The 27,464-nt window shown below is 37.0% G+C and overlaps 2 protein-coding genes across 2 annotated transcripts; both read left to right on the top strand.

The window, feature by feature from the left end:
* Window positions 1-2,190: 2,190 nt before the first annotated feature.
* On the top strand, window positions 2,191-11,879 carry LOC110864620 (dynamin-related protein 1E). Its single transcript, XM_022113730.2, has 15 exons — window positions 2,191-2,572; window positions 3,313-3,376; window positions 3,481-3,588; window positions 3,800-3,901; window positions 4,038-4,088; window positions 4,176-4,237; window positions 4,717-4,807; window positions 4,889-4,953; window positions 5,031-5,225; window positions 5,312-5,431; window positions 5,523-5,593; window positions 8,297-8,522; window positions 8,604-8,654; window positions 10,426-10,896; window positions 11,518-11,879. Exons 1-15 carry the CDS (start codon window positions 2,432-2,434, stop codon window positions 11,644-11,646), a joined length of 1,947 nt encoding a protein of 648 aa, XP_021969422.1. The 5' UTR covers window positions 2,191-2,431; the 3' UTR covers window positions 11,647-11,879.
* Window positions 11,880-12,302: 423 nt separating this feature from the next.
* Window positions 12,303-12,668, top strand: LOC110944364. The gene has a single exon (XM_022186023.1). The coding sequence runs from the start codon at window positions 12,303-12,305 to the stop codon at window positions 12,666-12,668; it is 366 nt and encodes a 121-aa protein (XP_022041715.1).
* The last annotated feature ends 14,796 nt before the right edge of the window (window positions 12,669-27,464 follow it).

A 27,464-nucleotide genomic window follows, 5' to 3' on the forward strand; every position in this document is an offset into this window, starting at 1 on the left:
AAAAATGGGTAAAAACAAAATAACAAAAAAAAAAAGAAAAAAGAAAAAATAACACCGAACGAAAAGCATATGTAGCGGCGGAGGGCGTAAATTGTGTCAAGTAGCACCAATGCTATATCACTGATATCGACCAGCAACACCGAAAAAATGGGTAAAAACAAAATAACAAAAAAAAAAAGAAAAAAGAAAAAATAACACCGAACGAAAAGCATATGTAAAATCGTTGAACCATGCATGCCCGTCGCGTCGTGTTAATGTGAAAAAATAGACTAAAACGAAAACATAGAAAAAAATAACTAAGTTGATCTAGGACCCCGCTCGTTGCGACGAACCTGTCAAATAGGTAAATAAAGACGCATTGCGACGGGCCTATCAAATGAAAATAAAATAGACGAAAAAACATTGAGCCAACATACACGTTGCGACGTATTCACTCGCAAAATTTAGAATAAAATGTAAAACGAAAAATTTACAAAAGATGAAAAGTATGGGGATCAAAGTTGAAAACAAAAAAGTATTAGGGGTTAACTTGCAAAAATTGAAAAGGTTTTTGTAAAAGTAAAAAAAAAAAAATCAAAAGGTTAAAATGCAAAAAAAAATAAAACCTTTAAATTAGAAGTAAAAATATCAACTTTTTTTTTTTTTTTTTGAAAAACTCCCTATGCTTAAACTAAAACTTCATTAAACTCCAACATATGTTACTAATTTATAGTATGAAAATATACACACCAGCTAACGGTAGTCGCATAAGTTTTTTTTTTGAATTAAAGGTAAAATAAATATTTATTTTTTATTTAAAGTGTTTGTCACATGTATTATTACAAATTTCAATTTATTCTTATTTTAACATTTTAAAACTTATTGTGTTTGTTCTTTTGCATATCAAATAATTCAAACATTAATCAAGTTTTAATTAATCTAATGCAAATCATCATTGTTATTCACTTATTCTTATCACTAATCACTTTAATAGACATTTGTCTTTGAATGGTTAAACATTATACTGAGTTTGAATGGTTAGGACCTCTAATCTAATTTGGTTAGACATTTGCCTCTGAATGGTTAAGTATTATACTGCCTCTTAATGGTTCAGACATCTTACTTGTTCAGCACTTAATTGTTCAGACCTCTTACTGGTTTAGCACTTAACTATTCAGAAGTTACCAAACAGCCCCCTAACTCTAAGATTTCATCTTCATTTTCATTTCAGGTCGGGTTAGAGGCATCCATAGCTGGGGAGAGGGTTGGAAGAGATGGGAAGACATTGGACCATGTCTGCATGAGGAAGAGGACGCGCAAAGATTTGAAGACATTTTTTAATGAAATGTCTTCTAAAAAACAAACGGTCTGCAGAGCTAAACGTCTGCGCGACGCAAACATAAGAGGCCAGAAGTTTTTTTTTTGAAAAAAACAAACACCACCTAAGAGGTTAAAGCAAACCTTACTAATACAATTATTTGTTTAATTCATATGATGAGACTGCCATATGTCACTTATATAAAGATAACACCGATGATAGTTGTAACCCTTATTTAAAAAATGTCTTTCAAGAAAGCTTAACCATTACACATATAGTTAGGGCTGCAAAGGAACTAAGCGAACACGGACAAGACCTTGTTCGTGATCGTTTGTTTAGAAATATATGTGTTCACGAACGCTTACCAAATGAGATTTTATGTTTGTGTTCGTTTGTTAAGGAAATGAACTTGTTCGTATTCGTTTATGTTTGTTTGTTAATTTTAGGCAACGAACGAAAACACACGTTGATGAACACAAATAAGCATAAATTATTGTTCATGGACACAAATGGAAAATTGGAAACAGACGAACACAAATAAACGTTCATGAACAAAATATATAATACACGGACACTTATTAAGTTTTTTACTACTTGGAATTTTAAAATATTTAAATAAAATATAAAAACTAAAAACACTAATTAGCTATTGAACACAAATAAACACGTTACTGAATGTTCAAGAACATAAATAAACGAACACGGCGTTTGTTCATGTTCATTCATTTAACTAAACGAATAGAATTTCATGTTCGCATATAGTAAACACCCAATTTAGAGATGGCTTTTAGCATTATATTAGACCGCGCAAGGTGCCGGACCGCCGGTTCAATAATATTCCAATCAAATCGGAGTCGGCGGCCAATCAAAATATAAGTAGACAAAACAACACAAAATTTCAAAACCAGCACAAAGCGCAAGTTAGCACCCCCACCCCCTTTTTTCTTCCGGTCAGACCTTTCCAATTTCCCAATTTCTTCGCGACAGCTTCTTCAACCTTTCTCTCTTTCTACTTTCTCTCTCTAGGGTTTCATCTACACAATCAATTTTCAATCCTTCTTCCGATCGCATCTTCTAGGGTTTCTGACTCTGTTCCTTCGGTTCTGAAACAACACGCGTTTATCATCATCAGTTATGGCGACTATGGAGAGCTTGATCGGTCTGATAAATCGTATACAACGAGCTTGTACTGCTCTCGGTGATTACGGTGGCGGAGACTCCACTTTTTCTTCTCTTTGGGATGCTCTTCCTTCTGTTGCAGTTGTTGGCGGTCAGGTATTATTTATTAATTGTTTTTTTTTTCTCTTCGATCATATTGATATTGTATGTAAGTTTAAATATCATGTGGTTGAAGATAGACTGAGATCGTATCGGTATTACTGTTCAATTTGTTCGATCTGTTTAGTTTGATTTTAATTTATGTTTAGGCTATATGACAGGAGTTCGAGATAATATTATGTACTGACTTGAGAAGCACGTAAACAGTTTGGATTCTGATTAATAACTTCTGACTTTTGCATTGGAAGTGAATTTATTTAGTGAAATTAGATAGAAACTTTTATTTGAATTTAAATTGTTTTTATAAGTCATTAGTTATAACCTTATACAGGTTATTCATGTAGTTTTACTTTATCTAATTGTTTTGTTTTGGCTTGTTTGTGTAATCTGCAATTGACTTGATGATCGTATCACTGTTCAATTTGTTTGGTCCGTTTTGTTTGATTTTAAGTTAGGTTTTGGTTTAGGTATCGGTTGTATAGATCGCTTTTGTTGAGGCTAGAAATTCGAAAGGAGTTGGAGATGATATTATATACTGTGTGTGACTTGAGAAGCAAGTAAACTTAAAAGTATTAGTGACGTGAATTTATTTAGTGAAATTGTATACGAAACCTTTCATTTGAATTTTAAATTGGTTTATAAGTTATAAACTTAATTCAGGTTATTTATGTAGTTTTACTTTATCTTATTGTTTTGATTTTGCTTGTTTGTTTAATCTGCAATTGACTTGATGATAGAGTTCCGGAAAGTCTTCGGTGTTGGAGAGTATTGTAGGGAGAGACTTTCTTCCTAGAGGATCTGGTTAGTTGTTTATTTTATATTATTATATACGTATTTATATGGTTTTATTATTAAATTTGTAGTGTTTGTTGATGCATATAATCTGTATTACGTATTTATTCCAGGGATTGTCACGAGGCGTCCTCTGGTGTTGCAATTGCACCAGACAGATGGCAGGCAAGAAGAGTATGCTGAGTTTGGTCATTTGCCCCGTAGGCGATTCACTGATTTTTGTATGTGAAGTTACTGATACTGATTATTGTAATTTTGTTTGAATTTGAATGTGTATAAACATGTTTTATTCAACTTCAAAAAGTGTATGTTTTTCACTTAATAAATTTAGTTTAAAATATTAGTATTTTACTTTAACTAATGTTTACTGTACATTTTTTTTATGTTAGTGTAAGACGCGAATGTGTTTCTAATTTCTAAACCTATTTGCAGCTTTGGTTCGTAAAGAAATTCAAGATGAAACAGACAGAATCACAGGGAAGACTAAACAAATATCTCCGATCCCAATTCATCTCAGTATATACTCGCCAAAAGGTGTGTCTTTTAAATATACATCATGTAGACTTGTTGTACTAGTGCTGCTGTTCTAAGTGCTTGTTATGAGCTACCGCTGGTTTCGATCTACTTATATTATTTTTAACGTCTCAACATTGTTTTCTTGTTCTTCCAGTTGTGAACTTAACCTTAATTGATTTACCGGGGCTGACGAAAGTTGCTGTTGGTATGTTCTGCCTACCTTTTCTCATACTTATCAGATTATATTGTTGCCCTGAGCTTCATCTGATATGAAGATCCTTGTTCTTTTCAGAGGGACAGTCTGAAACTATAGTCGAAGATATTGAAAATATGGTTCGACTTTATGTTGAGAAGGTAAGGCTGTTTTATGTTGTTTATCTGTGACCAGTATTACTGATTATTTTTTTCTATGTATGTACGTGCATGTTTTTTTGAGTAAAATAAAAATCTAATTATGCTTTGCATCAGCTATACCAAGTCATAGATGACAATTGACTATATGTAATCAATATGGCGTTGTACTTGTATTTTAATGCGAGTGCATGATAATTTTGTATTTGCGTTTTGTGATGAATTTTAAAATAAACATTTTATCTGGTCTTTCGAATTATCAGATTATTAATATTTTAGACAAAATCACAAAATCTAATATTAATAATTTGGATAAAGATTAATAAACAAATAATAAAATAACCGTTTTTGTTCAAATTGATATATGATTAATGTCCAAATGTTGAAAATGTTTCTTAATATGGATGAAGTGGTAAAACCTATGGACTGGAATCTGAGTTATTAGTTTCGTTCAATATCTAAAATGTAATTGTTTTTTACAGCCTAACTCCATCATACTGGCAATATCTCCTGCTAATCAGGATATTGCCACATCGGATGCAATTAAACTTGCCAAAGAAGTGGACCCCACAGGTATCTTTACGGTCACTACTTGCAGGAAAATGTCTTCTTTCATACTTTTGTTATCGTCTTAGGCATTTCTTAACTTGATAGGCGAACGGACATTTGGTGTGCTGACAAAGCTTGATCTGATGGACAAAGGAACTAACGCTTTGGATGTGAGATATTATCACTATGATTTATGCTTTATTATTTAATTATTATTATTTCGCTGATGTTGATACTGTTTTTAAAGGTCCTTGAAGGCAGAGCTTATCGTCTACAGCATCCTTGGGTTGGAATCGTGAACAGATCTCAAGCTGATATTAACAAAAATACAGATATGTTGTATGCAAGGCGAAGGGAGCGTGAGTATTTTGCTACAAGTCCTGACTACGGTCATCTGGCCAATAAAATGGGTTCCGAGTATTTGGCAAAACTTTTATCTGAGGTAATATTATTCATTGACATTTAGTTTTGTATGTTTTCTCGTCAAAGGTGTAAGTTTAATATTTGTAGCTTCTTTCTCCTATGTAGCATTTGGAAAGGGTAATCAAATCAAAATTACCAGGCATTGTTTCCATGATCAACAAAGGTATCGAGGAGATGGAAGCAGAGTTGGACCGTCTTGGGAGGCCAATTGCAGTAGATGCAGGGGTCAGTGTTTTTTTTTTGTTTTTCTAAAATCTGTGTGTGATTTGTAGAAAAGGTAATATAGTTATCTTTAATTCCCTGATTGATCTTTCAGGCACAATTATACACCATCTTGGAACTTTGTCGTGCTTTTGACAAAATCTTTAAGGAGCATCTAGATGGAGGGTAAGCATAGTTCTTGACATTTAAGTAGACCTGGCAAACGGGTCGGGTCGGGTTGGGTCATGGGTCAGAACGGGTTAGGGTCAAAACGGGTCAATTAAAAAAAGGGTTGTTTTGGTTCGGGTCAAAACGGGTTCGGGTTGAAATGGGTCCAGGGTCAGAACGGGTTTCGGGTTGGGTCGGGTCGGGTCGGGTCGGTCAGTTAAAAAACACTTCTTTATAAAAGGATTGTACATCAAGGGGGCAATGTTTTCGGGTTAAAGGGTCCGGGTTGGTTCGGGTTGAGTACGGTTAATACTTTTTGACACCAATCAATCCATGCTTATTGTTTCATGAATCGTGGAATTGGCTGAGGCTGAATCCATGGATATATAACATAAAATCATCCAATGTACAAGAAGCGCGCCTCATACCTGCGTCACAAGCCGTTCTTTAGAAGCTCAACGACATGCAACTAAGGCACTCTGCTGCACCTTTTAAAACACAAACTTCAAACCAACAAAATAGGAACTCAGCATGCCAGTTTGTGATTCATGAATCATCTTTATATCATTGAAAAAAACAATACAAACTAACGAAATTGATTTCAAACAAAGATCATATCAACTATGTTTAGAAGCAGAAACATCAGTTAACTAATCTAAACAGAGATCACATTGAAGATGTCTGAAGTTTACTAACAGAATCATAATAACATAATATATTACTACTACTTGATTTAGCATTATAAAATTAGATTAAGCATACTGGATCATATCAACAAGAACAATGTCAACATGTTACTCCAGAGATGACATTATGTTATGAAACTGAGATCTGAAATAAAAAGCTATACAGAAGTTAATCTTGTAAACAAATCTATTCTACAAAGAACGAACTGAAATTAATCTGATGAACTAATCGATTTTATGAAGAACGACAGAAATTAATCAAATAAACTAATCGATTTTACTAAGAACTACAGAAATTAATCAAATTAACTGATCGATAACTAGGGATGGCAATCAAACCCGAACCCGTTGGGTAAACCCGAAACCCGACACATTTGGGACGGGTTTGGGGTCGGTTAATCGGGTTTGGGAATAGTTTTTATTTTTTTCGCGGGTTTGGGACGGGTTTGGGATTTAGTGATATGCCCGTTTACCCGACCCAATTACCCGATATAATTTCTTTTATATTATTAAATATGTATATATATGATACATCCATTTTCTACACATGTAGCTATTCTATTCCGTATACATTGTAGTTAATTGATATATATTTTTATAATGACAATACAAAATGTAACCGGTTAGTAGTTACCTGATAAATACCCAATGCGTTTTGAGATGAGTATACCCAACGAGTAATCTTCTTAAATTAACGGGTTTACCCGAAACCCGCGGGTATACCCGATACCCGATGGGTATTTACCCGCTAGAAACCCGATGGGTTTTGGGACGGGTTTGGGACAAGCTTATCTAACCGGGTTTGGGTTTGGGATTGCCTAAACCCGTCCCAAACCCGACCCATTGCCATCCCTATAATGATAACTACAGAAATCAATCGAATAAACTAATTGATTTAATGAAGATCGAACTGAAACTCATCGAATAAACTAGTTGGTATTACGAAGAACAATTGAAATCAATTGAATAAACTAATTGGTATTACAAAAAACAACTGAAATTAATCGAATGGACTAATTGATTATATCAAGAACCACTAATATTATTCGAATAAACTAATCGATTTTCACTAAGAACAACTGAAACAATCTAAAAAACTAATCGATTTTATGAATAACGAGTGAAATTAATCAAATAAAGTAATCAATTTCATGAACAACTAACTCAAAATTAAACAAAAAAACTAATTGATTGTATGAACAACGGCAACTAATCGAACAAACTAATTGATTTTATAAAAGAACCAGTTAAATCAATAGAAAAAAAACTAGCCGTTTTTATGAAGAACGTCTGAAACTAATCGAGTTTATGAACAAAGACTGAAACTGATCGGAAAACCCAATCTATTTTATGAACAAATGAAAATTAATCAAAAAATTATGAACATCGATGTGAAAAAAACCCTAGATGCGCAGAACACTTCAACCCGCCTCTGATATTCATAACCCGTTCCAGTTTACAATCAGAACCAAGTTGACCCATAAAATATATCCGTGTTTTAGGGGATGACCCAATTGGACCCGTTAGTTATTAAAAAGAAGCCCAAACCGACCCATTGCAATTTAAAAGAGACCCAAAATGACCCAAATCTATTAATTCGGGTCAGAATTGCCCCCTCTACATTTAAGTTTGGCTGAATATTGGTCTATATGGGTTATTTCTATTCATAACGGGTCAATCGAGTAATAATAAACTAAAAAAGAAGTGGTCAAACATTTTTAACTACTTACTACGTACTGTGATCTTTTAAAGAAAACTGGATCATTATTGAATATAGTTTTGTGATTGTATTTGCTTTATTCATTATTTATGAAATTTTTAAATAATGGATCGAGACGAGAAAGCTTGGTGAGTCAACCCAGACCGTTTGACTCATTTTACAAGGTCACCCCTTCATCGTGTCACCTATGTGTGCTTTGAATTGAAAGTGGGATATTAATAATATTATCAGGGTAATATACTTGTAGAGGGTTGAATGATATGCATAATATATATGATTTCCATTTAAAATTTAAATTTGTGGCCATCATTTCAGGCGGCCTGGAGGTGACAGAATTTACGGAGTGTTTGACAACCAGCTTCCTGCCGCTTTGAGGAAGCTTCCATTTGATAGACATCTCTCTCTACAAAACGTTAAGAAAATTGTTTCAGAGGCAGATGGTTATCAGCCTCACTTAATCGCTCCTGAACAAGGTTATCGCCGTCTTATTGAGGGCTCATTGAATTATTTCAGGGGACCCGCTGAAGCTTCGGTCGATGCGGTAAGTAATTTGTTAGCATCAATTTTAATATGTTATAATATTTGCATTGAGCTACACTACTTACTCCAGAACATTTTTTAGGTCCATTTTGTTCTAAAAGAACTCGTCAGGAAGTCGATTGGAGAAACTGAGGTCAGACTTCACAAGCTTGCTATTATTATTATTATTATTATTTTAATTTTTGGTGAAAGTACTTACATTCTTGTTAGAATTGGAGGAAGGGTCAGATCTGAAGGGAAAAATGTTTTTTTTTTTATATGGTTAAAAGTTAAAACGCTAAAACATAATGTCTAAAATTTTGATTTTTAATAAATAATTACTGTTAACAAAAACTATACTATTTAATGAGATTCAAGGGTGTTTTAGTCATATTTTCATTTTCCATTAACTACTAATTCCACCCGTTTTTTGAAACTAAAATATCTTTCATATACTTTAGTATTTTATTATTAAAAAGTTAATACCATAAAATCAAGCATTATCTTTAATATGAGTATAATTTTGCAATATTTTTTTTTTTTAAATTGACATTTTTTTAATGAAGTTACAAAATAGTGTTTTATGATTGTGTTGTAATTATAACCAGCACATAAACAAACAACACATGGATTTGTAATTTTGTATAATCAGCACATACGTATATAGGGTAAAGTTCTTGTACAAATAATCTTAACATACTAAACATACAAATTGAAGGAAAACTCAAAAAGACAAGGTGGCATTTTTGTAATTATCAATAACTATCAAAGTTACTCTACAAATATACCTAAAAAAACCTAACCACTCCCCCCACCCCCAAAAAAAACCTAAACCCCCCCACCCCCCAAAAACCTACCCCCCCCCCCCCCACCCCCCCCCCTCCCCACCCAAGCTAAAATGCTAAAAACTAAACCCCCCAAAAAACCTAAAAAATCTAAAAAAACACACAAATTATTTTATTTTATTTTTTTAAACATTTTTTATTAAAAAATCGCTACTTTTAGTAGCAGCCAAAAAAAAAAAAATTTTTTTTTTTTTTTTTTTGCTAACGAAATGTAGCGATTTTTTAATAAAAAATGTTAAAAAAAAAATTTGTGTTTTTTTAGGTATTTTTGGTTGTAACTTTGATAGTTGGTGGTAATTACAAAAATGCCACCTTGTCTTTTTGGGTTTTCCTTCAATTTGTATGTTTAGTATGTTAAGATTATTTGTATTTGATCTTTTGCCTACGTATATAATCATAACCAATACATACTAGAACATACGCACACGATTATAACCAGCACATAATTTATACAAGCAACACATGAGTTTGTATAACCAACACATTCGTATATAATGATAACCAACACATATACAAGCAACACATGAATTTGTATAATCAACACATGAATTTGAAACTGCTTCCATGATTTTAGGAACTTTTAGAAACCAACTCTAAACTAAAATACAAAAATGATCTTTATACATGAATTAGAGGGATGGCATGTGGCAGGTTGTGAATGGTTTCTACTGTTTTTACACATAATGAAGTTTGTATATGATCCTACCACGTCAGATTAATATACATGATTACAGTTTTTGTATTATTTCAATAAAAATATATTTTTTTTTTATGAAAATGGTTTCGGAGGTTTTATGCATTAAAAACAGTTTGCGCAAAGATTAATATACATGATTACAGTTTTTATATTATTTCAATAATAATATTTTTTTATGAAGATGGTTTAGGAGGTTTTATGCATTAAAACAGTTTGCGCAACTTTAGGCCACTTTCTTTTTAGCTAATGTTTTTCACTAGTTTGGCCCGCTGAACGTAGAAACAACCCGCAGATTGATTAATTTTTAAGTAAATGGCCCAGAAACTGTCGCCTCTTTTTCTTGTCAAAAGGTGGCAACTTCTAATTTTTTTTTGTTGTAACAGGAGTTGAGGCGGTTTCCAACGCTGCAATCTGCTCTTGCTGCTGCAGCTGGTGAGGCATTGGAAAAGTTCCGAGACGAAAGTAAGAAAACAGTTGTTCGATTGGTGGAGATGGAGTCTTCATATTTAACAGTAGATTTCTTCCGGAAACTTCCACAAGAAGTTGAGAATGTAGGGGGGCCTGCTCCCCCACCTGGAGATCGCCGCACCTCATCTGCAGATCGCAAAAACCCACCACCTTCAGATCGTGATCGTGGAAAACCTGCTGCTGAGCGTGCAAGCCCAGTTGACCCGTTAGGAGACCGTTATGCAGATAATCATTTTAGGAGGATAGGCTCAAATGTATCTTCTTATATTGGTATGGTGTCGGATACACTCAGGAGCACGATTCCCAAGGCAGTTGTTTTTTGTCAAGTGAAAGAAGCCAAACAAAATTTACTCAACTACTTCTATACACAAATAGGGAAAAAAGAGGTAATTATTTTTTACGTTAATGATTTTCTGTAATTCTTGCGAGAAATTGTTCATGCCTACGCCTAACATATTTATCCAATTTTTTTTTTTTAAATAGTTAGTGTGTCAAATGTGATCATAAAATAATTTTTTTATATAATAGTTTTTTTTTTTTTTTTTTTTTTTTTTTGATAAAATAACTTGTGAGCTTGTATGCTAAAAAAGTACACTCTGGGCTAACTTTTGATATGTTTTTTTTAGTTCGGGTTCTAACTCGTTTAAACAAAATGATAATGATACTTGTCTTCTATTATCAGGTTTATTCATCTTAGTTGCAGTTATAAAGTGTTTCTTTTGTTAAATACTACTTTTTTGAAATTCATAAATTATTTATATGAACAGGAGTTATTTAATTAAGAAAGCGAATTTTGGAGGTTTAGTGCGTTTTGGATGAATTCAATCTTTGACCCATAGACTCTTTATTCTTTTAGTCCAACTAATTTGACTGATAAGAGATGGACAATAATGAATAATCTACATTGACCCATTTGGAAACGGGTCAAAATGGCTGATCTCTATTACACACAAGTGTTCTACGTTATCTTTGTTTATGAAGCTTAATCATGCACAATGTTATTTCAGGGCAAACAGCTTGCAGAATTGCTCGATGAAGATCCGACTTTAATGTCAAAGAGACTGGATATCGCAAAAAGACTTGATTTATACAAGGTATCAAGGGATGAGATCGAAGCGGTATCATGGGTGCGGTGATCATGGTTCATGATGTTTGAAATTCCACTAGACCAGGTGTGTTTTGGGGTGGGGGTAAATTCGTCTTTAAATTTTGTTGGTCATTGTTTCACACTTCATTCTTGCGTTGGGTTTGGCCTATGGGTATGTGACATTGATTTTGTTTTTAGATAAACAAGTATGTGTACTACATCTAATATAGAGAATTATTTCTTAAACCATTTATTAAATATGTCATTGGAGTTATGGAGTTTTGTTAGTTGGGTTTAGCTGTATTTGAAATTTGAATTCTATTTCTTAACCGTTTTGTTTGTAAACTTTTTAGAGTTTAAATATGAATATTAATATAATAGATAACATTTTTGTGAAGAATAAATAGATTATAAGTGATGAAGTAGAGCAAAAAATTCAATCGAAAAATTAAAATTTAATCTTTGTTTTACAAACTGTAATACAAGTTTAAGCTTAACGGATCGTTCAAATTCCAATTACAAATTAAGTTTCAAGTGCTGTTTTCAATTTCATTTTAATAGAATTCTAATTCTTACTAAGACCCTAGCGGTAGAGGTAAAGTTTGCCCTGCCATACTTTTATAAAACCTTAGGGTATACAGTGTGGGCTCATCTAACCGAAGGAGATATATTGAACGTCAACATGAGGAGGGGCATGAGACACTCATGGCGGATTATTTTGTCGAAGACACGAAGTACAACGAAGATATCTTTCGGCATAGGTTCCGTATGTCGAAACGTTTGTTTCTAAAAATTGTGACCGACGTGGAAGTGAACGACCCGTGGTTTGAAGAGGCCCCCGATGCGCGAGGTAGGAAGGGCTTTACGCCGTTTCAAAAGGTGACATCGACTATTAAACAGCTCGCAACTGGTAACACTCCAGACGAGAACGACGAGTACTTGCATATGGCCGAAAGAACTTCCCGCGAGTGCCTAGAATATTTTTGCGACACGGTTTGCAAAATATACGCTCCCGAGTTCTTACGTAGACCGACAAGCCACGACATGGCACTTTTTCTACCAAGCTCATGAAGAAAAACATCACTTTCCAGGTATGTTCGGTAGCCTTGATTGCACCCATTTCGTTTGGCAATTTTGTCCGACAGAGTATCGAGGCCAATATATGCGAGGAGATCACCAATACCCGACTGTTATGCTCGAAGCGGTTGCTTCTCAAGACTTATGGTTTTGGCATGCTTTTGCCGGTCCACCGGGTTCTCAAAACGATATCAATGTGCTGCAACAATCTCCGTCATTTTTAACGGAACGAAATGGAACCGCGCCAAAATGTCCATTTTACGTTAAAAACCATTTATACAAAGGTGGTTATTTGCTCGCGGATGGAATCTACCATTCGTGGTCCATGTTTGTGAAGTCGATCCCTTACCCTCACGAAGTAGACCAAAAGAAATTCAAGAGGCAACATGAGGCGGCAAGAAAAGACGTCGAACGGGTTTTTGGTGTTTTGAAGGCGAAATGGGGTGTATTGAGTCGACCGATGCGAGCAAGATCCGTTAAAAAAATTAAGAGTGTTGTGTACACGTGTATTATTTTACACAACATGATTTTGAAAGATGAAGGAAGGGCGATAGCACCGGTGCACATTCGGGATCCTCCGGTCGAGCCCGCTCTAGACGATACGGGGTTGGGCGAGTTGATGGATTTAAACATGCATTGGAGACTAAAACACGATCTCATAAATCATCTCGCAAGTCAAGATTTACTCCACCTTTTGGTCGATTCCGACGAAGACTAGTTTAATTTATTTCAAGTTAATGTAATTTTATTGTTTTTTTAATTTAATGTAATTTTAATGTTTTTAATTTAATTTTTTTGAACAGGTTTTTAATTTAATTTAATGTTATTATTAGTTTATTCTACATTTATTAACTTAAATATTAAATATACTAGTTTACAAAAAAGAAAAAAAAAGTTACCACTTCGGTAAGTGTTTAAACCATTGCTAACACTTTTGACTGATTGACATGACGCACTCTGATTGGTTGTTTTTTTAGTTTGTCACTCTAAGATGTTTAACCACTCCTTAGACCCTTACCAATAGCCAATAGCTCCGGTGCTCTATTATGAATGACATTTATTATGAATGATATTATATTGGATATGATATCTATTATGGTGCTCTATTATGAATGATATTATATTGGATATGATATTTATTATTAACGATACTATATTGGATATGTTTGTATTATGATTTTCTTTTGTGAAAAAAAAAAAGTAAAACTCATTCTACAATATCATTTTTCAGTAAAGATACTAATTTTTAAAAGAAGATGACTGAGTTGCATTTCTGGAATGGTTTGATCATTGAGTCAGGATTTTTACGGGTTCGATCTCATTGTTAACTATTTTTAAATGGTCCATTGGCTCAACAATGGTCAACTTCGAGTAGGTCTCACATGAGCAACACATGAGGGTATTTGAGTAAACGTACGAGATGGTTTTCCTACAACCCTTAATAAAACATAATAAGCTTCATTCTTTATTGGGTTTTCATGGTGATCCGTTAAGATTTCATTTATCAAAAACCGGTTCGATAAATAATAGTCAGTCAATGAATTAAGCGATTTAATCAATAAAACGCAACGGAAAATAAACGAGTGATTCATAATAAACGAAGCCCGACAGGATCCGGTTATATGCGAATACACCGACAAAATGCGGGTATAGGTTGGGGTAGCGGCGGCTAGAGATGGGCATAATCGGGTATTATTAATACCTGGAACCGGTTCCTACCCGTACCCGGGTACTGATACTAGTTAAGGGAACCAGGTTCTCTGAAGAACCGGTTCCGGGTTGAACCCGGGTAGTCGTCAATAAAACTAGAAGCGATGTAACCAGTTACAGGTACTATGGACCCGGTTCCAAGTACTGTTTGGAACCGGTTTTGTCGGCGTTTTCAAACCAAAAAGCTGCCACTTACTGTTGGAACCGGTTCCAATGGATATAATACCGTTGGAAACCGATTATATAATATAAAAATCGGTGGTTTTAGAGTTCTTTGAAGCCATTGTAGAAAAGTATGTCAAGAAGTAGAAGAAAATGATACAAGAAGAAGATGAGTATTGATGAGTTAAACAAATGAAAATTGAAAACAATTTATAATAACCGATTCCAACGATCACATTTGGCATTTAATGCTTTTTGCAACCTCCAAGAATCGATTCTAACGGCTAGTAACCAGTTCTAACGGTAACTTATTACCGGGTACAGTGGAACCGGGTACTGGAAGAACCGGGTACGGGTACTAACCAGGTACGGGTAGGAACCGGGTAAGACCCGTTTATTATCAAGAAATATGGAACCGGGTAAGAACCGCCGGGTATTTTGAACCCGGAACCGGTTCTTCTATACATCGGTTGGAACTAGAACCGGGTACGGGTCGGTTCTACCAGTTCGGGTTTGGAACCGGTTATTATGCCCATCTCTAGCGGCGGCAGTGGCCGGCGATATCGGCAACGTCGGTCGCCACAGAGTATGAGTAGCGGTGGTGGCTGGCGGTATCGACAGCGATGGTGTGGTAGAGAGTTTTGTGCAAGATCTCTAACCTTAAAACCCAACTCAATACATCTCTATATACAGTGGCGGAGCTTGACAAAAAGTTTCGAGGGGGCGTAAAGTGATGGGACCCAGAAAATTTTTTCCTACGTTATGTTTCGGGTCAGGTCGGGTTGACTATTCGATTCAAGTCGGGTAAAATAATAATAGTTCCAAATAAAACAAAGTGTATATTTACCAAACTACCCATCATTTATATACAAAGTTTATAAATATTTACGATATACAATTTACGAAAAATAATCGGGGGGGCGATCTTATATAATTTTAAAATTTTCGGATGAAAAATCGAAACTTATACACTTCTAACCGAAACATTGGGGTGGGCGGGTGCAACCCCGGGCACCCACTATACTTCGCCCCTGCCTATATATAGAGTATGGAGATGCATGCATGCTTGCTAAGTGGCGGACATGCATGGACAAGTGGTGAGGTCAGCATGCATGCGCAACAAGTGGGGATGCAAGTGTGAATGTGTGACAAGTGGCGAGCAAGTGTGCATGCGCGACAAGTGGCGGGTGAGTGTATATGTCTCAGTTGGTCCATGTATCTGTCCCTCATTTAATACCTGCAATAATATAAACCCGTTCACGATCATAAATATAAATATGATCCGTTTCACATATCGTTCGTAATTATCAGTTAAACTAGTTAAGTGTATTTTTAGTTTGCTACCAACGGTGTAACCCTTACGGGTCATAACTCGGTCGGTCGCTTTAATTAATCGGACTCGTCAATTTTTCGAACATTTTTAACATACTGTTTTCATAAGTTAATACCAGATACACGATGAAGTTGGTCATCCACACACCCGGTGTATATTGCTAGATGAGACTTAATAATACGAATGGATGTGTCTAATACACCCTATGGACGTAAGATGAATTATATTGAATTCTTTTTTACTCTTTCTTGATTGGATAATGATTTTTACCAACGGTTTTATAGACATAAATTACTTACACCATGTGTATAAACTTACGGCCAATCTACTAAAACACAAATATATGAAGAAGAGGAAGAACAAATTAACAAGTTAATACAAAGTTAAGCATATGCACCTAGTTTGTATTAGAAGTACACACGTATAAACAAGATTCCTCTAGTTTGTAATTTTGTATTAGAGGTACACCGTACACACGTATAGACAATATGCATCTATTTAATCCAAAACGAAGATTAGATGAACAAATCAATAACACACACAAGGTAAATAGATATGTTATTGAGGCATATAGTTTGTATATATAGTGAGTACTAGTGGGAACATGCGTGTTACGGCGAAGTCAACAATACCATTTTTTTTCTTCTTCATTTTTCTTTTAAGCCATTTTCCAAACTTACTTTTGGATTTGACAAGAAGTTAATAAAGACCCAATACTAAAATTCCCGTATTATTGGATGAAATCGGTATCTTACCAACACTATATTACGTCAACGATGGGTGCACTTGCTCAACGTGAAGTGTAGTGTGATAGTATTTTATTGTATTTTTGTAATATTAAAACGTAAAGTTGTTTGTAAAACAACTAAAAATAACCATCTTTTTATAAGCATACCACGACACATCATTGATCGATCCAGCAAACCAGGTATCGATTTGTCACCCAAAGGTGGCTCAGCCCAACGTCCTGGGTTAGCTGAAGTCAATCACATACGAATTATCACCAAGATCCATAATTGCAATACACCATACTTCTAATTTGGAGATGATAGTCGATTTGGGGATGAAATTGAAAATTAGGGTTTATATCGTTCAAAAGGGACGAAGGAGGTTTATAACACGTTTAAAAATAAAGAAATAATAAAATAATAACAGAATGGACAAATTTGCCCCTAAGGGTCGCGATAACATTAAGTCTGTCAAAAATTAAGTCAAAATGACAATTTAAAACCTTCCAGGGTCTCAGTAATTAAAAAATATATTTTCTGTCTAAAATGGTAATAGTGCCTAAATCTCAAGTGGCCATTTTGACAAATTTACTTTCTTAAGTTTTTAGTGATTTTCTGTGAAACAACTCTCTATATACAAAGGATTTATGGTCATAAAATTCTATGAAGCAACTCTATATAAAGGATTTATGGTCATAATAAAGGAAAAAAAGAAGAAAAAGTTAGCACGGAGTATTTGCATTATTGCATATATGGACGAACATGTAAAAGGAGTTTGATGGATCATTACAATTAAAATGAGAGTAGGTGTAACAAACACATAAGTGAATTATAACACGACATGGAAATAATATAAATAAATGCGTAGAGTAGTTGAGGTTTCTAATTTTGTCAATTATAAATAAATGCGTAGATTAGGTGAGGTTTCTAATTTTGTCTTTATATTTCTTTTACTATAAAATCTCTTTTAAAATTTAAGTGAACATTTCCATATTTGGAGTATAATGTTGTCTGTTTTAGTCCGTAAAATTTTAAAAGCCAACTTGCTTAAGAGAGGTTAACCTATTGAATACTTTAACATCAATATCTTGATACCTAGTATAACAAGGTGAAAAGTTGGATATAAGAACACGTGAGTAATAACAATTTAGGTGGGATGTCGAAATCGAAATCAAGAGTCAATAAATACAACTTATTGCCGTATGGGAAGTACAAGGGCGAAGGAAAGAGACAAAAAAAAACAATTATACACCAAAAAAAGGTTATTGGATTTTATTATCCTTAACTATTGGCCATTGGTCGCTGTCACCCTCAACTATCACTTTGACGTCCGTCCCCCCAACTTAACACTTAGTGTGTTCTGTCACCAGCTCACTAACTTTTGATCCTGTTACTATACTTTTGGGGGTGTCCTTAGATCCCTAAAACCTTCCGAAGATCCCTATGACACCCCAAAAAGTGTAGTAACAGGATCAAAAGTTGGTGATCAGTTAACGACGTGGTGACAGAACACACTAAATGTTAAGTTGGGGGTGACAAACATCAAAGTGATAGTTGAGGGTGACAGTGGTCAATAGCCAATAGTTAAGGGTGATAAAATCTAATAACCCCACAAAAAAGACAAGATCACATGCATAGGTAGAAAAGAGGGCTACTGAATACGTTTTTTTTTTTTTTTTTTTTTTTTTTTTTTTTTTTTTTGTAGGTGTGAATTATTTGTGAATATCGGGAGGTCTAGCATTCGTTGTTTTAACCGGGTTTGCGTTAGAGAGCCCCCTCGCACAATAGATCCCTCTATTTAAACCCCTCAATGAGAAACCCTTATCACCCAGACTCGAACTTGAGAGCTGGAGGAGAAAACTCACCCAGGCCCACCATAGGTGGAACTTAAATACCCATGGCCACCACTAGAGCACTAGTGATGGTTGAATACGTGTAAAAACACAATATGACTAGATAAGACTCCGTAATGGTGCTCGTTACCTCCATACGGTCTTCCTATCCTGCCAGCAATTCCACACATTGAAGCAAACCGTTAGCCTCACCACAGTGAGAGAAAGGTTCGTGCGACCAAGCTCTAGCGTGAGTAAGTAACCAGTTTTTTGTATTGAGTGGTTCGGTAATATTATGTTGAGTAGTAAACGCCTTTTTTTTACGACTAGATTACCTGGTACGGACATTGCCTTATATCACCCAAGTCCCAGGTAGGATTAGGAATCCATGGGTTGCCACAACAATCCAACCCAGGAATTGCCCACCCCTGGAGTCGACCTCAGGACCTCCCGGGCAAGAACTGTCACACCCCAACCGATGGCGGAATCATCGGGGCGCGGCACTAGGCGAATCAAATTGCTCAAGAGAATCCATAACAACTAAACTGCGACAATATTTAATGCGTTCATTATCCCATAGTAATAAACAATTACAATCACATAAGCTGTCACGAATTTCATGTTCTCCCAAACAATACAAATTCGACAACCTAGATTTTAGGTGTGTTTCTAGACTCCCTAGCTTGATTTGATGTAGACTGTGACTAAACCTGCAACATACGTTAAAACAACGTCAATACAAAAGTATTGGCGAGTATACAAGTTTTGATAGTGTAGCGTAAATAGATAAAAGTGCTGCGAATTACCAAATACATAAACGAGATACCTCAACATACATGCATATAAGACAGATATTACCAGCTAAGTCACTCGAGCTGCGATTGCGATTGCTATTCATCCTAACTAGACCCCGTCGGGTTCTATAGTACTAAACTAGTTAAGGCGGGACCTCGCGAGTATATGTCCTAACACATATGTAACTAGCATCACGTGTAAATATGCATAACAGTTATTCGCAAGTGATAACTAGTTGATTGAGTAATTCGTTTTGATAAATTCGATTTAATAGGAACGTATGTTACACCCAAAATGCGATAAAAAGGGGTTCGAGTATACTCACAGTCGGTGTTCAGCAAGTAAACACAACTTGGTTGGATTGAAGGGAGCGCGTCAGAGATTAGCCTGATTACATATTGATAGCATAAGCGTCGAACAGTGCGTTAAACGATGAGCTGCGACTGAGTGTCGAATGGCAACCCGATCGGATGGTCATCCGATCGGATGGCCATTCGATTGGATTGTCACCTCGTTTGGTATGGATGTGTTTGTGTACGATGGTTTGCCTTTTGAAGTTTTCGTTGTAACATTTTGAAAACAGAGAAGTATCTTTACCTTTCAGGTCGATCGATCGAACGGCGGCTCGATCGGGTGACGATCCGATTAGTAGGACATTTAGTGAGAACAAGTTCACAGCAGTTTGTCATTCGATCAGATTGCAATCCGTTTGGAACTGGCTATGTATTGAATATGTTGAAAATTGTTTAGGTGATGAAGTTCAAAACATCACAGGGTCGGATTGTCACACCCCAACCGATGGCGGAATCATCGGGGCGCGACACTGAGCGAAACAGATTGTCCAGAAGTTTCCATAACAACTATATTTACCAATTATTTAAAGCAACATGTCCCATACCATGTCATAAAAGATAATACAATTATTACAGAAAAGATCTAGTCAAATTGTTCTGTTCCGACCACTCAGATTTTTATTACAGACAATTGTTTATTGATCTAGGTCTTTACTAGCCACGATTTCGCAGCAAGCTAATCAAATAAGCATCCGAAGCACCTGTCACATACATTAAAGTAAAGGTCAATACACATAGTGTAAAGGTGAGCATACAAGTTTAACAAATATAATAGAGTTCGAAATCGTTACGCATAACCAGCACGTACAGAGTGTAAAATGAGGCATGTTAGTTATCGACATGAACCTATCGATACCAATGACTGCGGGTTGACTGCCCAAGGCAGTTCGTAATACACACTCACCACTGTGAGCCATGTAACAAATTGTCCTTAACAACCCCTGAGTGAACAGGTAATGAGTCCAAACAAATAGTACTATCGTTGCTAAGGCAGGTAGACAACATTCCAATTGTAAACATAACAATCAAGCATTCATTAAGTCACGCATAACATGCGGTAATTGGTTAGCGATTAAAATATTGCGTAGTGTGTTCGATGTGATTTAGAATAAGTAACGTATGTAACACCCAAAAAATGCGTAAAGCAAAAATGGATCGAGTCTCACAGCGATTGGTGGATTGAAAGGAGCGCTAGAGAGTAAGGTTAGCCTGATCAGAACGATAGCATAACGATAAGTAACGCATAAAACGATACAAGTGTCAGTGGGGAGGACAACAATCCGATCGGATAGTAGTCCGATCGGGAGGCCGGTCGTTCAGGTGACAATCCGCTCGGATGGTCATCCTATCGGGTAGCCTTTCGAGTGGATTGTTACTTCCTTTGGGAAGGATATGTTTGTGTATGATGGCTTGTCTTTTGAAGTTTTCGTTGTAGCATTTTGAAAACACAGAAGTATCTCTACCTTTCAGGTTGGTCGATCGGACGGACATTCGATCGGACGACAACCCGATTGGTTGGACACTTTAGTGAGAACAAGTTCACAGCAGTTTGTCACTCGATCGGATGGTAGTCCGATCGGGTGGCAATCCGTTGATATTGAACATGTCGAAAATTGTTTAAGTATTGAAGTCTGATCATTACATGGTCGAGTGGTAGTCCAGTCGGGAGGTAATCCGATCGGGCAGCACTTCGTTCAATGTTTGTCCTTCAAAGTTTGAAAGTAGAAGTTAAGTGTGGGGCCAAGGTGCAAGTCGATCGGGTGACAATCCAATCGGACAACAGTCCGATCGGGCGGCACTCTGTTCTGGTGTCCCGATCGTCTTCTTCCTTGGTCATTTTGATAGTTTGTCGTTTTCGAGACGGTGTTCCATGTTTAACCCGAAATCGGTAATCTCGTGGGTAGAATCCAGATCTTGAACCAACACATCCACAAGAAAGAGTAGAAGATCAGAACAAGCTCCGATTCTAACGGTTTTGAGTGCATTAAGTGTAAAAGAGTTGAAAGAATGTTGGAAAACCATCTTTCAATCCTTTTCACCGTGAATATGTTTAGATCTATGAAAGATCTTTGTTTATTTGTGTGGAAATCGTTCAGATCTAAGTTGTTCTTTGTGGATTGAGGTCAAAACATGAAGTTCTCAAGAACACCATGATGACATCATCCTAGAACATCTCAAATCCAGTGATTTCACGGTTAGAAATTAAGATTCAAAAGATAGAAAGGTGTAGAATCAAGTGTTGATCATAGAAGTACAAAGATTAGGTTGGAAACTTACAAGATCTGAAAGAAATCGGAGAAAAGAAGCTTGAGTGCGGCTGGTTCGAGCAGAGAGATGTCACCACTCCAAAAGTGGTAACAAGTGAGGTATTTATAGGGTTTCCCAAAGTGGAAAGGTCTGTCCGATCGGGTGGCGGCCCGACCGGGTGGCAACTCGATCGGATGGCTATCCGATCGGTCGGCCACTCGACCTTAGTGTTTAGCGCGACGAGTTTTGTCGTTTCGATTGCGATTGCGAGCGCTGCGATGCGATAGAGTTTCCTATTCAAATTACTTTTAATCCCAACTACTATATCTAACATACAATCATCCTAAATTACTTGCGTGTAGCGTTTGTGATTCGATTTTGATTGAGTTTCGATTAATCACCACAACATAAACATAAGTAAACAAGCACAAGTAACACATAAGGCACACACACATAAAACAATATCCAGAACGCGTAACTCAAGTTGCGAATGCGATTGCGATAAGCGATAAAGCGATCAAACATGCGATAAATATCGAATATACCTCGATTGTTAATAAGTACTCCACATAATACAACTAACGTAAAGCATAAAATAGACTATCTACAAGTCAAAGAAGTCAAAACAGGAATTGAGCAAGGAGTGACCGATCGCAATTAGCAATCTTGTCTCCCTTTGACTTCAATCTTGACTTTGACTTTGACTTTCAAAACACGGGGTGTTCAGCCTCCCCTTCTTAAGGGAATTTCGTCCCGAAATTAGGCTTTAGCCGTAACAAACAACTGCGGGTACTTCGCCTTCATGTCGCTTTCGAGTTCCCAAGTGAACTCTGCGCCTCGTTTGCCTTCCCCTCGGACTTTCACAATAGGAATGCGCGAGCGTCTGAGCTGCTTGGTTTGGCGATCCATGATCTCGACAGGCTTCTCCACGAAGTGTAGTGTTTCGTTTATTTGGAGATCATCAAGAGGTACAATTAAATCATGCTCAGCCAGGCACTTTCGGAGGTTCGAAACATGAAAAGTCGGGTGGACGTTACTAAATTCCTCTGGTAGTTCAAGTTTATAGGCGACTTTTCCGATCCTTTCCAGAATCTTAAAAGGTCCAACATATCGCTGCGCTAGTTTCCCTTTCTTGCCGAATCTGACCACACTGATGTATGTAAAATGCAACATATAAATTACACCAAATGAGGCATAAAACTAACCCTTTTTAAGCACTAATGTTGGAAAAAGAGTGTTTTTGTCACACCCCCAAAAATCCACACGCGGAGTACCACCGCTTGGAGGCGTGACGTGACCAGGATCAAGCCACCAATCATATCGAACATAGCATTCAACAATAAAAATAGATAATATAATTCATCACGACATGATTGATGTCCAAAACCAAACTTTGTTTAAGTAGCGGAAGCATGTAAATAAACCCAACATAGTTAATAGTTTGAAATGTCATAAATGTTTAGCAAGCATTCACTAATCCATGTCCACAACGACCTGCTCCTCCTTGTGCAAGCTCCATATGTACCTAAGGTCCTGCAAGGCATGCAGCAGAGAGTCAACAACCAGTTGAGCGAGTTCACAGTTAATAGTTCAGTAACAGTTCAGTAATAGTATATTGTGAGTAGTATGTTCGTTCGTTATGTCATATATCATATTTCCATCGCGGCCTCCCAGGCAGGTATGCGAAGATATTAGGGGATGTTCCTCCCAAGTATTCTAGACAAGGTTTGTTTGTATCGCGGCCTCCCAGGCAGGTGTGCGAAGATTAGGAGATTTAGTTCGCGGCCTTCCTAAGGCAGGTGTGCGAAGTCAGTCATAATATCGCGGCCAACCCTTGGCAGGTGTGCGAAGATCAGTTCAGTAAGTGTTACTAGTCTAGTCGTGTCGTATCGTTCGGTTCTATCAGCTGAGTATGTACAATAATTCAACAAATCCCATTCCCACCCGGGAACCCCATGCCTTGGCTGTGTGAACTCACCTTGGTTTGCTCGGTATGCTAAGTATGTGCTCAAAGTAAATCAATCACGTCCTAGAGTATGCACGTATACACAATCAGTTTGTGTCCAAGTTGTGCACGTATAGGTAATCATAAAAGTACCAGCATGTATTCTTTATCACATAAGTTATACACATCACTTAACAGCAGTTAAATAATCCAGTTAACATTTGACCGAGTTAAACCTTGTCACTGTGCAAGTATACAAGTTGACGAAACACAGATTTTGGCGAAACACATAATTAACGAGACACATTCTGTTTCGCCAACTACCCTTGGCGAAACACCCCTCTAATATTTCAACATATACTTGGCGAAACACTTTCTGTTTCGTTAAGATCCCCTTTGGCGAAATAGAATCCAGTTCCGTCAAAATCAACACAGAAACCAAAATAAATTCCCAACTAAATTCTTTAGGCCGCCCACTACCACCAATTAGAAAATGTGGCCGCTCAACCCTTGTGATTGGACCGATTAATAGTATTAGTCAAACAAGGTGAGGTGGTCTTATGCAAGAATAGCCGCCATTCTCAATGTTCGGTTCTCTAACATTATTGGGCCAAGCCCACAACCAATGGCCATTAACTAACCGCCCTAACCCACCAACCAAAACATCACACACAAGACTCCTAGACTGTTGCTAGCCGCCAGTTTCCACATGTAACATTCATTAAGCCAAACAAATCACATAATCATGACGACCTACTCTATCATGACATATGCACATGAATCACACACGATTGGACCGATTTTAAGGTGGTTAGTTTGCAATCATTTAGCCGGCAATTACTCACTATGCTATCCACATCTATTCTGACACACACATATAAGTATATTATGGAGGAATGTTGTAGCCGATGCCATTGGACCAAAGTATACCCTAGCCGACAATTTATGATATCAATAATCGTTATCCTACACAAGTCACAATGATTAATACTACAAATACTTTTATGCTCGGACCTCGAGAGGGCAATAAACACAGTAGCAAGCGACACGTGATGATCAAATAATAAACGTAGGGTAATAATTAACACTAACCACAGAGAATGAGAAAAAAACTTGATTTTTCTTTGAGGATTTCCAAGTCTCCAGGTTGCCGTCGCTTAGATGATAAGCCCTAGGGTTTGAGAGTTTTTAGTAACCGTTCTAAGTGCACATCATAAATTAATATAATCACGCAACCAAGCTTGGGCCATAACTGGGCTTTACGAATCTTGGGCCGGCGAAATAGATGTTTCGTCGAGAGGCTCTTGGCGAATCAACATCCATCTCGTCGAGAAATGTATGGCGAATCACATTTGATTCGTCGGGTCCTTAATGGGCTTTATTCAGTTCGGGTTTATAAATAAGCTTTTCACACTGTAACACACTATAACAACGAACCCTACACATATTCAATAATCACAATACGTCTTGACATATCACATCGTGTACAATTACTAGTCAATCAAGTCACACACTTTAAACAGTCAAAGTCAACGGTCAAAGTCAACGTGCATTTAATGTGAAAGTGAAAGTCGAAAGGTCGAGTTGTCACAGTTTTTGTCTTTCTTTTGTATTTTCAGGATTAAATGAGCTCAAATTCACAAAAGAAGCAAAAAGACAGCTAAATCTAACATAAATACAAGAAAAGGAACATAAGTGGATTGCCCGATCCCTTAACAGCATCCTCCCAAGCAAAATGGAGAAGGCAGAAGACTGAACACGCCCCGTGCTCAGCCAGCACGGGGCCGTGCCCAAGAAGCAGCAGAAAAGACAAACCTATAGAAGCTTCTATTGCCCACCACGGGGCCGTGCCCAGTGAACACGGGGGCGTGGCGAAAGTACAGCAGGCGCATTAATTGTAATTGCGAATTACAATTAATGAAGAGACAGAGTGTCAGACAGGCACGGGGCCGTGTCCAGCGGACACGGGGCCGTGCCCAGCCTTCTGTTCAGCCTATAAATAGGAGTGCTTGGTTTCATTGCAACTCATCCCTTGGCACGGGGCCGTGCCCAGCCTTCTGTTCAGCCTAAAAATAGGAGTGCTTGGTTTCATCACAACACCATCATCCACCACCATCATCCATTGTCCATCATAGAGTGTGTGAGTCGTCTCGGGATCCAAGATTGATCGTAAGAGTTCTTGACAATCAAGGCCATGTTTGCCTAAGTCTCTTACATCACTTGGTGAAGACAAGTGTTTAGTATAATACTTTTTATTTTCAATCTTTTGCACTTTTTATTTGGTTTTGTATTAATGACTTTAATAACTAGTTGCTTATGTTGAAGGTGATCTTTCCTTATCGTTTGTCCGTGGTGTCTTGGCATTATTTTACTGTCTATATAAAATAAAAGATTTTCACCATTCATATCTCCACGGTCTATATGGAGGTATGTTGGCTACTTGGTCGGGGGTTAAGGGAACGGTTTGGTAAGGGTCTTGCCCTTGTTCAGCGTTTGGAGGTCCTGCAAGGGACCTGGGTCAAATTTAGTAGGATCTCCTTCAATGCCCATAGGTATTGGATGGCGGGGATCCAAACTCTTTGACCCCCTCATAAGTTAACTACTATTAATACTATAACCCGGCTATTTAGGACTGTATCCCTGCTGACTCAGACTACTTAGTCGAGGGTAACGTCACCTCCAAAAGAGGGGCCTACCATAATTTGCATTAATAACTTAATTCATTATCTTTCAATAATCTAACCCTTTAGGATTGTATCCTTGCTGACTCAAACTACTGGGTTGAGGGTAACGTCGCCTTCAAAAGAGGGGCCTACTAAAATAACTAAGATAATCTCTTAAACAAGTGCAAAAGTGCGAAAATAATCAAAGGTTATACTAATACACGAGTCGGATCCAAGTGATTCATCTTGTCTATCTGTTTTTATTTTTTATTTTATTTTTCAGCATTTAGTTAGTTTTCATTTTCTTAGTTTAAAAATCTTTTCTAACTTTTTGATTTGATTAGACGTTGAGGATAAACCGGTACTAAAAGCTCTTGTGTCCTTGGACGACCTCGGTATCTTACCAACACTATACTACGTCCACGATGGGTGCACTTGCCCATATGTATGTTTAGTGTTAGTGAATATCGTGTTTTATAAATTTAAAACTTGGCTAAAAGTGTAAAAAGGGCTTAAATATACATCTATAATATATACACACTAGCACGCATCAAGTTTTTGGCGCCGCTGCCGGGGACACAAGGATTTTAAGAAAGTTAGGAATCAACGGCCTAATCATATTTTTATTTTCCTTTTTATTTTTTAGGATTTTCTTAGTTTTTCAGCTTCTGCAGAGCTCAGCACGGGCCGTGCCTGGTCGGACACGGGCCGTGCCCAGCGTTGTTACTGGCAGTTTTTAGTTTTCCAAGTTACAGAAGGCTGACCACGGGGCCGTTTCGGTGCAACACGGGGCCGTGTCCAACTCTCCAGTAACTGGGATCTGGAAAACAATCACTGTAACTCCGACCACGGGCCGTGTTCACTGAGCACGGGGCCATGGTGAACCTTCTGACCAGCATTTTTTTTTGTTTTTATTGCAGGACTTGGAACCAGACGCCACCCCTACGTAGTGTATGAGCTCCAGTTCTAATAAGGACATAAAAGAACCTCTAGAAGAACACGAACGCTTTCTCAGAAAAAGG

This window comes from Helianthus annuus, chromosome 6 (assembly GCF_002127325.2).
Source record: "Helianthus annuus cultivar XRQ/B chromosome 6, HanXRQr2.0-SUNRISE, whole genome shotgun sequence".
NCBI classification, from domain to species: domain Eukaryota; kingdom Viridiplantae; phylum Streptophyta; class Magnoliopsida; order Asterales; family Asteraceae; genus Helianthus; species Helianthus annuus.

What these genes read in the sequence shown, in the direction of transcription:
- LOC110864620 (XM_022113730.2), top strand. Translation starts at nt 2,432, where the DNA reads ATGGCGACTATGGAGAGCTTGATCGGTCTGATAAATCGTATACAACGA. An exon ending in TTGCAGTTGTTGGCGGTCAG is followed by an intron (nt 2,573 to 3,312) that starts GTATTATTTATT and finishes ACTTGATGATAG; the next exon opens with AGTTCCGGAAAGTCTTCGGT. An exon ending in CTTTCTTCCTAGAGGATCTG is followed by an intron (nt 3,377 to 3,480) that starts GTTAGTTGTTTA and finishes TATTTATTCCAG; the next exon opens with GGATTGTCACGAGGCGTCCT.
- LOC110944364 (XM_022186023.1), top strand. Translation starts at nt 12,303, where the DNA reads ATGGCGGATTATTTTGTCGAAGACACGAAGTACAACGAAGATATCTTT.